The following is a 13,790-nucleotide window of genomic DNA, read 5'->3' on the forward strand; positions in this document are numbered from 1 at the left end:
CTGGTCACCCTGAGATAAGCCAGCTGGAGCGCGGCGGGCTGGGACCTGGCGGGAGGCTACCTCTGCAGCAGGTACGGCTGACTCTACGAGCCAACCTGGTAATGCTTGGCCGGGGGCCTGGAAAGTACTGGAAGCTCCACCCAGCATGGGAGCCTGTGGGAGTTCTCTGGCACGGACGGGTTATTCTTCTCAGAGTTCTTTGGATTCCTGTGTATTTAAGATGTTTACCTTTTTCTCAGGACTTCAGCTTGTGCTCTGCCCACCAGAGACCAATACCAAGCCTAGACGTACTTACATGTCCTAGACCACCCTGGCGAGCGGGCCATTAAAGCTGCACGCAGATTTGGAAGGAAGGCTGTGTTGGAAATCACGCGCCACTGTAATTCAAGAACAGGTTTCTTTATAGAGGGACACAGTTGGTGTCAGACACATGTGGGAAAGAAAAGAACAGGCACACAATTCTGGCAGGGTACCAAGGGCCAGGTGTTAAATGTGCTGATCAGGATATGGCTATAGTCACGTTAGCCAGCCTGGATTTGATGTATTGTTTTAACCCGTTTCTGCCTTTTCTTTTCTTTCTGCCAGGTCCCCAGTCTATGTGAAGATCTCCTGTCTTCTGTTGACCAGCCACTGAAAATTGCCAGAGACAAGGTGGTGGGAAAGGATTACCTTTTGTGCGACTACAACAGAGATGGGGACTCCTATAGGTGAGCTCCTGCCCCAAGAATGCAGCAGGCCTGCCACACTACACCCTGGGCCAGTCATTACCGCCTGCCAGCGGCACAGGGACCGCTGGACTTTGACAGTCAGCGGCCCATCAGCCTTCTTTCCATTTGTCCTTTGGCTAGTCCTTCCTCCCTCTCTCCCTTCTTCCCTTGCTTCCATCCAGTCAAGCAGTAGATGTTTGTGGAGTGCCTCTAGTAAGCTTTGGCGATTCAGCAGTGAACAGGAGGCCCCTGCCCTGGGGGAGCTTACAGTCTAATGGGAGACGGGTGTTATTACAAAACAATGAGCATTTCAGTATAATTGCAGTAAGTCCTGCCAAGGGCACAGTACAGGGTGTGTACGTGATGGGGGATCCTGAGCACGAGGAGGGCCTGTGTGGTTAAGGGACATTTGTATAAAGCTCTGTCATGCAAATATGCAACTCTCCTTTCTCTTCCCATGACCATGCTGAGGGCTATAAGTAACTCGGTTGACGTTAATCTCTACCCTGGATGATCACTGGTCTAGAGCAGGAGACGCACCCGGCAACTGATTACTGTGTGATGTGATTCGGGCAGCCAGTGCCAAGCTGATGCAGGATCTGAAGGGAGCATAGAAGAGGCTGGTTGACTCCAGGAGGACTTCCTGAAGGAGATGGTGTCTGAGCTAAGTTTTTAAGGGTGTCTAGGGAGTTCTTCTTACTAAAAACAATGGGAATTCCTAAACCAGCCTAGTCTTTCTGTGATGGATTGCCATAGTCAGTGCCTCGGAGAATGGTGGAGGGAGAAGTGCCAGTCTGCTTGAGAAGCCACAGAAGCTGGGCTGAGTCTTAAAGCTTCAGGCTCATGCTCTTCTAGGGGATGGGATGGGGTCTGGAAAATGGAAGCAGGAAAAAGTATCTGGAGTCAGCCAGCGTTGGCTCCAAACCAGCACTGCCCCCTCTAGCAACAAGGACGTTGACAAATTATTCTCTCTGGTCTTTAATTTTCCCATCTGTGAAGTGGAAGTAATAGTATCCATTCTTTCAACAGAATGCTCAGTAGCATCTCTGTAGAAGCATGTACAGTATATGCCAGGCACTATTCTCAGTCCCTCTTCTGTAGAGCTTATCTCCTATTGAGGAGGCCAGATGGTAAGTAAATGCATAAATAATATAGATTGTGAAGAGTGAATAAAGTAAGTTAAAAAAGACGGGGGGGCGGGGGGCTCTTCCTTAGTGGTAGTGTCTGAAATGAGACTCAAGGATGAAAAAGTGTGATCAGGCACAGGTCTGCGAGAAGAGCCTTCGGGGGTAAAGGCCCCAGGTGGAGATGAGCTGGTCAGGATCAAACCCGGCAGGGAGGCCAGAGTGGGAGAAGTCAGGGAGGGGGCTGAGAGTGGGGCTTGAGGTCAGAGGTGTGGCAAGGGCAGATGGCACAGGGCCCTGAAGGCCAGAGTGAGGGTCATAGGACATAGCACGGGGTTATTAGGGGTGGAGATGGAGGTGCAGACGTGGGAGTCTCCATCAGCAGGTGGTGAGACAGCCCTGAGGTCGATCAAGTTCAGCCTTGAAGGCCTAGTCACTGTTGCGGTTGTGGGCACAGATCCAGGTCTGGTCCTCACTGGGAGAGAGGTCCGTGAGGGTGCTGAGTGGTCCGACAGACCAAAGGACAGGCAGCCTTACCAGGCCCGGGGTTCAGAGGAGGCTTCCTGGAAGAAGTGATCCATGGACTGAGTCTTGCTCACTCAGTATTGTCATTCCCCCTGAAACCTCCAGCTTGCTGTGTGAGGCAGCCATTCCCCAGCAGCCTGTGGAAGGCTGGGATTATTTCCACAGCCATGCCAAGGCCGGGCTTCCCGGGGACTGGGTACCTGCAGCCCCTCCAGGTCCCTGTTCCCCGGGGACCTTGGCCAAAGAGGGGCCCAGGGTGTCTAGGCTCAGGATTTTCTTTCCTTTCCCTCCTCGACTTAAAACTTCAAGGCCTTCTGATTTTCTCCACACATTTTCATCCTAACTGTGTTTGATCGTTTGCTTAAATAAGATCCTTATGGTGTGGCCGTTGCCAGCAGCACTGTTTGAAACCTGTTAGCTGAAACAAAAAGCATTCTCTGAGGGAAATGAAAGGCCTGACTTTTGAAATCTAAGCGTTCCTGTCCATCTGTCTTTTTTCAAATGGCTTCCATTTAAGCTCTTAAATGTGTTCTGAGTGCCCCTTCCACTAAGAATATTCTGGGTAATGTTATGATTTTTCCCCCAGCTACAATTACCCCGGCTCCAGGACTAACGGCTTGAAATGCTGTCGTCTGTGAGCCAGGAGAAATGTGAGTTACAGGCTTCTTGAAAATTCCAGGCCCCTTCTCTGCAAGAGAGATGGGCTCTTATGTCTAATCAGGTCGCCTTTAAATGAAAGCCAGTTGGCGGGTCTTCGAGGCCCAGAGGAAGGCGATGGCCGTTTGACTGTGGGAACAAAGGTCAGAGCTCTGGCTGTGCTGAGCAGAGTCTCACAGGGGCACGTCGACGGCAAGTTCATCTTCTCACGCTCAGATTCTTTCCCACTCCCCCTGGCGAGTGGGGGAACCAGGCCTAGTTTACAAGTAAGTAGTGGTGGTGACAGCACTCCTCCTCAACTGCATCCTTGTCTCTGGATCCAGTAAGAGGCTTTTGTTGATTTTTTTTTAATGCTATGCTGTCCCTCAGCAGAAAAAGCAGAAAGTCGCTGCCTCTCTGTCAGTTTGGAGGACCACCAGCAGAATTCCTGTGGGTGCTTTCTCCCCCCGCCCCATGCGTGCACTGGCACCCGCACACGAACTCTGCTGGGTCCTGGGGCAGGAGGGTGAGCAGCGCAGGCTCCCTTCTCAAAGTTCTGCTGCAGTCTGGGGCAAGGGCGAGGCAGGAACGTGACCGCTGTGAGAATCGATGTCTCTGTGGCAGAGAGGGGGCAGGGAGGCCGGAATGATTACTTCTGCTTTGGGGGGGTGGGTGCAAGAATTTCTTCATTCTTCTAACAACCATTTTTTTAAGTGAACACGTGGTTGAGTGCCAGGCACTGTTCTAGATGCTGAGCAGATGGTGGAGAACAAGACAGAAAAGACTCTTGCCTTCTTGGAGTTCTGGAGTTGGGTATCTAAATTTAAATTAATTCAAATTAAGTTTACAATTCAGTCTGTCAGTTGCACTAGCCACAAGTACCCAGTAGCCACATGAAGCTAGTGGCTGCCATTTTGGACAACGCAGATACAGAACATTTCCATCATTGTGGAAAGTTCTGTCAGGCAGCACTGTTTTGACGGATAAACAAGACACATTACAGAAACGAGAACGGACGCGTCAGCCCGTGCTTGGGAAGGGAGAGGCCTCTCGGGGAGGGTGGGAGGGTACCCAGTGTCAGTTTCACACCTGCCCTCCAAGCTAGATGGGGTCCTGGCTTGTTGAACAACTCCTTCCTATGGTGTGTGCATAGTCCAGTGTGACCGCAAGAGCCAGCTGTTGGTCACGCGGCAGAAGAGAGCGTTTCACCCCGTTCTTGCAAAGTCTCTACCTCCATTGTGGTGAGTGGGGACAGTCAGCTTGGAAAGGAGGGCTCCCAAAGGCTCCTTCTGCTTCGAGGTGGTCAGGGCACCTGCTGTCTGGAGACCCTCATGAGACACCCAGCATGGCCACTCCCCCTGCTCCCCCTGGGCCGGCAGTTGAGAAGCTAGGACCGCTGTCTGCAGGTGGCTCGGAGAAGAGGTCACCCAGCTTTCTCTGGCTCCATGCTTGTGATTTGCTATGTAGGTGCCTAGGGGGGCACCAGTTACCAAGAGGAAAGATGTTTCTGCGCAGACTTTGTTAAAACTGGGCTTCAGAAGAGAGTGATACTTTTTTCCCTTAAAATCAACCCCAAATCAAAAGGTTCTTTGGAGTCGTAAGTGATGTGAACCTCTGGTGTCAGCAGGGAAAGTGGGGAAGGCAGTGTGGGTTCCTTACAGTGAGCACACTGAGGTGTTTATGCCTGAACACGTGAAGGACTTTGTCCAAATTCCACATTTTCTTCTCCTCCTGCTCATTCCTCTCTCACCTTTTTCATTCTCTGTCTTTCTCTGAACTCCACCTGCAGGAATTAATGAGTAGGTATTTTCCTTATAACTTCCTTTCCACTACTCGGTGATTAAATGCTTTTCTGATGTGGCAAAATATGTTTTAAAAAATGCAGCAAGTCTTCGGACTGGAAAAAGAGGCTCGTTCTCATTACTTCGCAGTCTTTATAGGTGTGCCGGGCCCTGGGATGTTAGGACAGCTGTCCTCTGTTCGTGGAGGACTCACTCACTCAGGTCTTCTTGTGCGCAGTCAGCATGTCCCTGTGGGGCTCAAGCTCTTGCTTGCTTCCGTAACAGACAGCTCTCTTCTTCATCCTTAACTGAGTAAGAAGGTCTGTGGAGTAATCCATCTCTGCCAGCAGGTCAGGGGGAGAGAGGGACATCTGTTGATCAATACAATGGTGAAAGCAAAGGAAAATTAGAAAAGTTAGAAAAAAGGTAAGAAAGAAGTTACATTTGTTGAACGCTTGCTCCATGCCAGGCTCTCGTCTCGCACTTGGTGTGTCTTTCTCCTTTGCTTCTCACCACAGCCCTCTGGGTAACAGATAGTGGCCTCATTGTACACAAGGAAAGTGAGGCTCAGAGAAGTCAGGACACCTGCTGGGAGTGCACGGCTGGTGAGTGGTGGAGCACAGGGCTCGTACCAAGCTGCCTGTTACTGACCCTGCTCTGCAAACTCGAGAAAGCCGTGTTTGTTGCTAGGACCTGGAAAAACCTTCACTGTGGGTGGTGGCTTTTTCTCTGAAATTTCAGAGAGCTGGGCTTGGGCTGAAGGCTCATAGGCCGTGTGTTCCCGTGACAGTTCATGAGCTCTCCTCCTCCGTCCTCCCCTCCAGGTCACCATGGAGTAACAAGTATGACCCTCCTTTGGAAGATGGGGCCATGCCTTCTGCTCGGCTGAGGAAGCTGGAGGTGGAAGCCAACAACGCCTTTGACCAGTATCGAGACCTGTGAGTGCCTTGCTCCCTGTGCGCCTTAACACCTGTGGTTTTGATAAGTAAATCATAAATGAGAGCATGACCAGGCCAGGCAGTCTCCTTGAACCTGTCACCTATCTCGCCTAAATGATGAGAATTCTCAGCACCCAGAGCAGGACGCCGGGTGCTGCGCTGGTAACGGGGTTGGTTATGAGACGACTCGGTGACAGAATGTGACCGTACACAGACTCGCCTGTGCCTTGGTCGTGACTCATGGTAACGGCAGGTTAGTGCCAGGTGTTTTCTCCACAGCATCGCCAGCACTCACAAACGTGGTAGCTGTTTTACTCCCCGTTTTTCAAATGAAGAAATTAAGACTCAGGCAGATTAAGGTGTTTGGTCAAGGCAAGAGGCTGAGCCGGGAGTCAGACTCAGCTGCCTGTATCCCCGGAGGCCCCTCTTTCTTCACCGTCCTGCATGCGCCAACCCAATTCTTAACCTGGAGCTCAGGGTACCCGCTTCCAGACCACTTGCCAGGGCAGGACGAGTGGAGCCCCTCACAGCTGGGCCTTCGGCAGCCCGTCTCTGAGCTAGCATTTTGCTGACTGAGTGGTTTGGAGCCTCAGCCCCTGCCTCGGGAAGTTGTTTTGCCTGGTCTGCTTAGATTCCCACCTCTCCTTTCTGCTTCCATCCAGTCCTGCCTCCCGCCACACCACACCTAATTGACCAGCCTTGCACGGAAAGGCTCCAGGAAGGTTGTCCTCTGAGGTGTTGGTTTTAATCGACAGAATCCCATTTTAAATGAAGTTCTCTAGTGAAAATATGGTAGAGCTGTAAACATACCATACTGTCTCAGCACACGCTAAATCCGTCTAGGAGAGGGGTCGGCAGACTTTCTCTGTAGAGGGCCAGACAGTAAACATTCTAGGTTTTGTGGGCCACATATCTCTGTCACTTACTCTTTGCATGGTTTTTTTGGTTGTTGTTTTACTTTTGACAATGTAAAAACCACCTCTTGAGCCTTGAGGTGGGTGGGATTGGCCCTCAGTCTGTAGTTTGCCCATCCTGATCTAGGATATCGGCACGAAGATGGAAATGAGAGAAACAAAGTATCTGAAGTGCTGAGATGCTGCGATGCTGCAGAAAGCGGGTGGCGGCACAGATGGTTGGTGGCGCTTGGTGGGAATTTCAGGTCTCCGCTCTGCAGACAGCCACCGTGCTCTTCCCATTCATAGCAGATTTGATACAACTTGTTCTAGAAAGAGTTTCCTTTAGAAGCTGGTTCGGGAGGAAAAGTGCCTTCTGAGTCTGACACAAAGACATGCGCCAACCCCGCCACCCTCGAGCAGATGAGTGAAACACACGAGCAGCTCTGAGGAAGCTGGGAACAGGTGGCCCGCAGCGTTTGCTTGCCCTGAACTCGTCGCCCTGTGACTCAGCTGTATCTTCAGTGTCTGTCCCATGCCAGTGTTTTATCTGTCTTATCTTTAATCCTCACAAGAACCTCTGGAGAAGAGAGTTTTGTCCCTTTTATACAGATGAGGAGACTGAGGCTCCAAGAGGCTAACTAACTCGCAGTAGGCCACAGGACAGAGGCAGAGAGCTTGGATTTGAGTCCTTATTTGCCTGAGGTTTCCACAAAATATTGATTCTCATAGTTAAAACAAATTCCAGTGTTTAAAGAGCTCTTCCATGTAGAATTTTGCCCCATTGTAGGAAGTGATGCTGAGAAGTTGACTCCTTGCTCTCTCGTAGTTTATTTGTGGTTGTTTTTACTATCTTCTTTTTTGCAGCCATTGGGAAGAAGCCAAAGCCGGCTGTTAAAGTACAATTCCCAAGTGGGATCAATTTCATGCTGTACTGACAATGCTGGTAATAAATGGCAGCGATGGTAACCGCGGTTACCAGCCAGTAACTGGGCACGCACCGTGTTAACTGCCTCACGGTTGTCTTCATTTCGTTCAGTCCTCACAACAGCCTTTGTGAGAGGATTTTCCCCTCCGTGTTTTACAAATGAGTTGAAAAATTGAGAGAGGTGAGGTGCCGTGCCCAAGTTCGTGCCGCCAGGAAGCGATGGAATGGGGTGTAGAGCCATCCTCACCCAGCTCCAGCGTCCAGAATTTGCTCACATGCTCTGCCGACGTGAAGAGAGCTTGCCGCGAGCACCTGGCCCACTAAATCCTGGGGGGCATGGGTGCGGCCTGAGCACCGCAGCCCAAGCCCCCGCCCCTGTGGCGTCCAGTGGAGAGAGACGCACAGTAGCATGTGAACAAGTGCCCTGATGGATGACGGGGCCAGGAGTGACGGGTGGGAAGGTCTCTCCAGGAGGTGATGTTGGAGCTGAGGTCTGATGCCAGAAGGGGCCAGCCCTGCTGGGGCTGAGAAAGAGCGCTCCAGGCAGAGGGGCTGCTTGTGCAGGCGTCTCCAAGGCAGGGCGGCCCTTGGATTCTCGGAAGACAAGAACGAGAGTGATTTCTTATAGAAACGTTCGGGTTGTGATTTCCTGAATAAGGTGATTCGGACATGTTGTCTTGTGCTGCCCTTTGGGGTCAGTCCTGGAGAAAAGCCCACTGTCGTCTTTGGCTTCTCCTCCTTCCTTCTTTCTCCCTCCCGTCTCGCTGGTTCACATAGATAACGAACGACACGTGGTCAGTCTTAGGTGTGTGCCTTCTGTGGGGTCTTCATTGGCCTAGTATGGTGAGCATTTCCCCGTTACCATTAAAAATCTTTGGGGCTGGCCCCGTGGCTGAGAGGTTAAGTTTGCGCGCTCCGCTGCAGGCGGCCCAGTGTTTCGTTAGTTCGAATCCTGGGCGCGGACATGGCACTGCTCATCAGACCACGCTGAGGCAGCGTCCCACATGCCACAACTAGAAGAACCCACAACGAAGAATACACAACTATGTACCGGGGGGCTTTGGGGATAAAAAGGAAAAAATAAAATCTTTAAAAAAAAAAAAAGAAAAATCTTCGAAGTGATGCCTTCATCCTTCCAGTGATCCTGATGAAACCGGAAGTCCTCAAGTGGTCTGTCCACTAGAAAACAGGAAGAGCTGGGTTCACACCGTCCTGAAAAGGCGTCCCTTCCTGGGCAAGTCCACTTTTAAGGTGGCTTTTAAGCCTTAACGAGCCGTATTTGTGTGTGCCTGTGCACTTGCCTGCACGCTCCTCTGAAGGTGAGCTGACCTGCTGAGGGCTTTGAGAGGGGTGACAGGACAGCTTCCTGCACCCAAGTCGGGGGTCGAACTGGACAAGCCCAGACACTGCGGCTCTGTGAGAGTTTGTAATGGTGGAGTCCCAGCCCAGAGGATGCTGCTCTGTGCTTAGCACATCAGGGTGCTGCTTCATGGGGGGAGGAGGGAGTGCGAGCCTCCGGGTGGCACCCACAGAGGCGGGCAGGGAGGCCAGGTCTCCCGTGTGACGGCAGCCACAGGCCACCGGAGGCGTGGTGGTTAGATCTGTCACTGGGACCCAAGTCATCAGTTTCAGACCACCCAGCGTTATCAGTGTGCTGAGGAACACTCTCTCCTGAGACGGTATGTGAGGAGCCTTTTCCCAGGCGACCCATATGATGAGCCAGCCCATTTTTTGGTCTAAAGTTATGAAAATAAGTCTCCTCTTTCTTCTCTCTGTCTCTTTTTTTTTTTTTAAACATCTTGGTACATTGCTCATCTCCAGAAGTTCCCATTCTCAGAGTGCCCTGTGAGTTGTTGGTGGCCACGTCAGTGACGGTGGTGGGGTCTAGAGCGTGAGGTCTTTTCTCTGCAGTTTTGGAGCAGACAGAAGTCACCTGGGTGCTGGAAGGTCTTTTCTCTGCCTTGAGCGGCACTGGGTTTTCTAGGGCCCCAATCGTTCCATGGGTTGAAGGGGCAGAAGGTCACGCCTTTCTCTCTGTCTTTCATCCCTGCCCCTCCCCAGTATAGACCTGTTCCCATTGGAAGACGTGCTTCCCAGTGGTGAAGCCACAGAGCACTTCCATGGACTCTCCCAGCTGCTTCCTCTGATGTTGGCAAAGGTCACTGAGGGGAGGCCTTACCCCCCACCCCCCTCCTGTCTGCTGGCTCTGGTCCCTGAGCTGCTGCCCGAGGGGCCTGGTGAGAGATGCCCAGAGCCTCAGGCGGACCCACCCTCCCAGGAGGAGGAGGGGCTGATTGCGAGTAGGACAGGAGCACCGTTGTGCCTAGGAGGGTAGGGTGAGTGAGGCTGCCATTTCCTGGGCACCCCACTCCCAAATGGAGCGTTGGCCTCTGCCCCGTAGGGTGAGGAACGTGAAGAGCAGCCCTGTCCCCTGCATGAACCCGCTCTTTAATTCCTCCCCACCCCAGATGCCACTGAGTTCCGAATTCTTGGATCCTGATGGATCGCAGAGTTAGGACTGACTTTGGCTTGTGCTCTGGCCTCTTGACCACTCACCCCCCCCCCCCCCCAAATAACTGAAAGCTGCCAAACCCCGGCCACTCGGAGTCCTCGGAATCCTCTTGTGGTGGGCGCTTTGCTGCAGGAGCCATCAGGGGGCTGCTTGTTCTGTGGACCACTAGGGGGAAGGGCCCTCGCTCTGTACTGGGAAGGCCACACTGAACTCAGTTCACACAGAGATTTATCCTCTTCGTCATCTCAAGTGCTGGAGATTTGACCGAGAAACAGAATAAAGAAGGCCTAAAGTGCTCTTCCTGCCACTCCTCCCACCGCTGCGTCCCGTCGGCTTATGCTTCACGAGGGGACTTGTGGGAGTGTTTTGTTGTCATCCAACAAATAGGCAGACGCAGCTCCGCCAGCACCAGTGATGCATGTGTGTGGCGGTCCATACAGCCTCCTCGTTCCCCTTCTTTCCTTGCTCTCGGGGCCCATTAACCTTGTTCTTGATGTTCTCCTTAAGAAGGTGAGTGGAAGGAGACCTCCCTGAGCGCACGGACACTTAAAGCTGAACCAGGATCCAGGCCAGGTGTCCTAGAGCCTCACAGGCCTTTCCAGAGGGGGAGCACTCACTGTCCCCAGCTTGCTGCAGAGAGATGGTCTCCATTAGCATCCGGAGGGGAAGTCTCGGATTCTGTCCTCAGGCTCTGGGCTTTGATCCCCAGTTCTGCAAAGGCTTTGACTCCGTAGAGAATGAGAGTTAGTCGTCAGCTCCTGGAGTTGGTATGGCCAGCGTGAGGGAGCTGGGGAGAGGTTGGCCAGCAGGCCCTCCGGCCTGTAACTCCTGTGGGGTGTGGCACCCCCACCCCTGCCTGCACACAGCATTTCTCGGTCATGGAACAAAGGTGCCAGCAGTTGGGAGCTGAGTCTTGCCCTAAGGTGAGCAAGAAGCGAGTAGGGGCCCAGGGAGAGGAGCCGTGTGCCTGCATGATCTCTTTGAAGCTGACCGGCTCCTGTTTACCCCTCCTCTGCTGCATTCTCACCCTCCCGCCCACAGTCCCCTCCCAGGAAGTCCCAGATTTGCTCCTTTGCCTCCGTAGGTGGCAGAAAGGACTCATGGTAGTAACTTTCCCCGAGGAGAATAACCATCAAGCAGCTGTTGATAGCACTACCCAAACAACCCTGTTTTTACGTTAAAATTGCCAGTTTGCTGAAAATGCTTAGGAGACGACAGGCATGTTTTCCTGGAGTGCTGGGCTGGGTGAGGTGTGTACTCTCATGGCATCTTGAGTTTTGTCACTTCCCTTCCCCAAGCCCTGCCACCCTGGTCCCCAATATCTAGGCTACTCATTCTTCTCTCCCAAGCCCCAAGATGCTTTTCTACCTCTACTTCTTGGGCCTGGCCCAGTCCAGGGAATGTCATTAGAACCTAGCCCCTGGGGAGTGGGAGAAGGAGCAGGAAGGGCAGCTCTTGGGTGCTGGCTCATGGGATCACTTCTTTCTTGGCAGAGTTGACTCTGCTTTTTTAGACCCAAGCCTAGCATAGTTCATCAGTCAGAAAACCTCATCACGTGACCGAAGTCATCCGTCTTTGTCAGGAGAGACTTAGCAGTGGGGCCCTCGGTGTGGGATAGGCCCTTGAAGCTGCCGGAGTGTGACCCCCGAGTTGGCTGTCATGAACCCCAAGATCAGTGCTGTGATTTTTCAGGTTCCCAGAGAAGACAGGAAACCTTCCGTGTTCTGGCGTTCTCTTGGGGTCTCCCTCCTTGTCTGTCGGCCCAGGTTCTACCGACACCAGATGTTCTAACCGAAGGGGCTGGCACTCCCTTCTTCCAAGATGATTACTCCCATCTGTGCCAGACATCTTGCCCCGTGCTCTGTGATCCTTGGCTCTTGGCTTGCAGCAGATAATACCTTCAAACATGCGGTTGCAATTTATTGGCCTTATAAGTTAATTTTAGTGGGTGTGCAATTGATTGAAATCAAAGCTTAATGAAGGCCAGAGTCTGGGGGGTGGAGGAGCAGGGCGGGAAGGCATTTCGTGTTCTTCCTTGCTTGGGTCTGAGATAATCTTCAAAAGCTTTAATTAGCTTTTCTAATCAGCCCTTCTTGTCTGGAAGTTTACAGAGTGAAACAAGGCTGGCGTCCCTGTGGCAGTCCCAGAAGCCCACGAGCCTCTCTGGGAGCAGACAGGGTGGTGGGCCGATGGGCCCTGCCCTGGCTCCCTGCCTCCTCTCCCCTTTCTTGGGCCACGTTAGAATTGTGGTTGTTTCCACTCCTTCCCTCCATTGTCCGTCCGTCTGTCATTTGATGTTTGTGCAACGCTGGCCAGGGAAGGGCAGGGCGTCCAGATGCGTGTGTAGAAAAGGTTCACTGCTGGGTGTCCTGGGACCCTGAGATGCCATGCTCCCTGCTGCCTTCCCAGTCCATGGGCCCTGGCCCTCCAGGGGCTACTTGCTCTTTGGACCTGAGTGTTGGGCCTGGGGAGTTTTAGTGTTTTGGTCCTGGTGGGAATCGTAGAAGGCAGCGGAGATTTTCTGATGAAATGTAAGTTGCAGAGGTAGAAGCAGGTAACTGCTAGTGGGCGGGGCCATCAGGCAGGAGGCACAGACACCTGCAGAGGCCTCTGACCCCACCCCCGGGTCCCAGGCCAGGCTGCAGAAGGGGGAGGAGCTGGGCTTTGAAAGAGGCCTGGCCTTGGTTCTCTCTTCTGCCCTCACTCTGGCTGACTGTGGACAGATAAGTAAACTCTCTGCGCCTCTGTTTCCTTACCTTTGAGAAGGTGCCTCTGCCCGTCTTAGCGGCTGACGGGGGCATTCGGTGAGGGGCTGCTGATAACGGTCCCCTTGCGCTGACTCCTCATGCCCTCTCGGGCCGTTACAGCTGTCAGCATGACAGGAGTATTCTAATTTTGCAACAGTTGTCTGATGGATGTCTTATATTCTGTGCTTTGGTGGGCGGGGGCCGTTTGGGTGCGGCCGTGGTGAGACAGCAGGCTGTGTGATGCTCCCAGCCATAGCCGCGTAAGAAAGCTGTGGGTTCCCCTCAAGGCTCTGCCGCCAGCCCGCAGTGCGACCCTGAGTAAATCTCTGGCCCCGAAACCGAGAGAAGGAGTGTGGTGACGGGAGAGGGAGACAAATATTGACTGAACCTGCCCTGCTCTGAGACTGAGGGTGTCGTGGGGAGCGGATCCGGTGCAGCCCCGCCCCCGCTGTGGGGCTCAGGTTTTAACAGGTCTGAGGAGGTGCACCCAGGAAGAAGTGAACAAGTGACCAAAGTGCTCGCTCAGCTGGGTAAGTGCTGTAAAGGATCGAAAACCGGTGCCAAGGCAGCGAGGAGCAGAGGGGCTGACTCCAGGCGGGGACACCGCGTTGACTGTAACCGATTTGCCCTGTGCAGAGGAGGGCCGTCCCCGCGGGCCTGAGGCCGCCGGCCTGCAGTGGCTGGCTGCCCCGGGAGCCTGGGTCTCAGGAAGGCTCCCGCCATCCGCTGGTAAGAACGGCTCCTGGTGCATGAGCTGTTGTACACACACCGTGGTTTGTGTTGACTCCTGCTGCCCTCCTGGGCGTCCGGGATTTGGGTGTGTGCTGGGTAGAGGGCGCTGGTCACCGAGTCTGGCGAGCTTCCCTGGTGGACAGTGCTTCACACGTGTTGTCGCAACTCGTTGCTAGAGGAGTTGGGCACATCCTGTGTGACCCCCTCGGAGAGCCCTTGGGACCTTGTGTCTGGTCTCCTCGGGACTTGCCCCGTGCACCCTCTCCC

The 13,790-nt window shown here is 53.3% G+C and overlaps 1 protein-coding gene across 9 annotated transcripts in view; it reads left to right on the forward strand.

Moving 5' to 3' along the window:
• CAPZB (capping actin protein of muscle Z-line subunit beta) overlaps window positions 1-13,790 on the forward strand; it is a 133,986-nt gene that overhangs the window by 91,125 nt on the left and 29,071 nt on the right. For all 9 annotated transcript variants that reach the window (XM_023635607.2, XM_070260824.1, XM_001501750.7 and 6 more), the window contains 2 exons: window positions 586-707; window positions 5,598-5,711. In XM_023635607.2, coding sequence (XP_023491375.1) covers window positions 586-707; window positions 5,598-5,711 — 236 coding nt within the window. The remainder of the gene's footprint in view (window positions 1-585; window positions 708-5,597; window positions 5,712-13,790) is intronic.

Source organism: Equus caballus, chromosome 2 (genome assembly GCF_041296265.1).
Source record: "Equus caballus isolate H_3958 breed thoroughbred chromosome 2, TB-T2T, whole genome shotgun sequence".
NCBI lineage: Eukaryota > Metazoa > Chordata > Mammalia > Perissodactyla > Equidae > Equus > Equus caballus.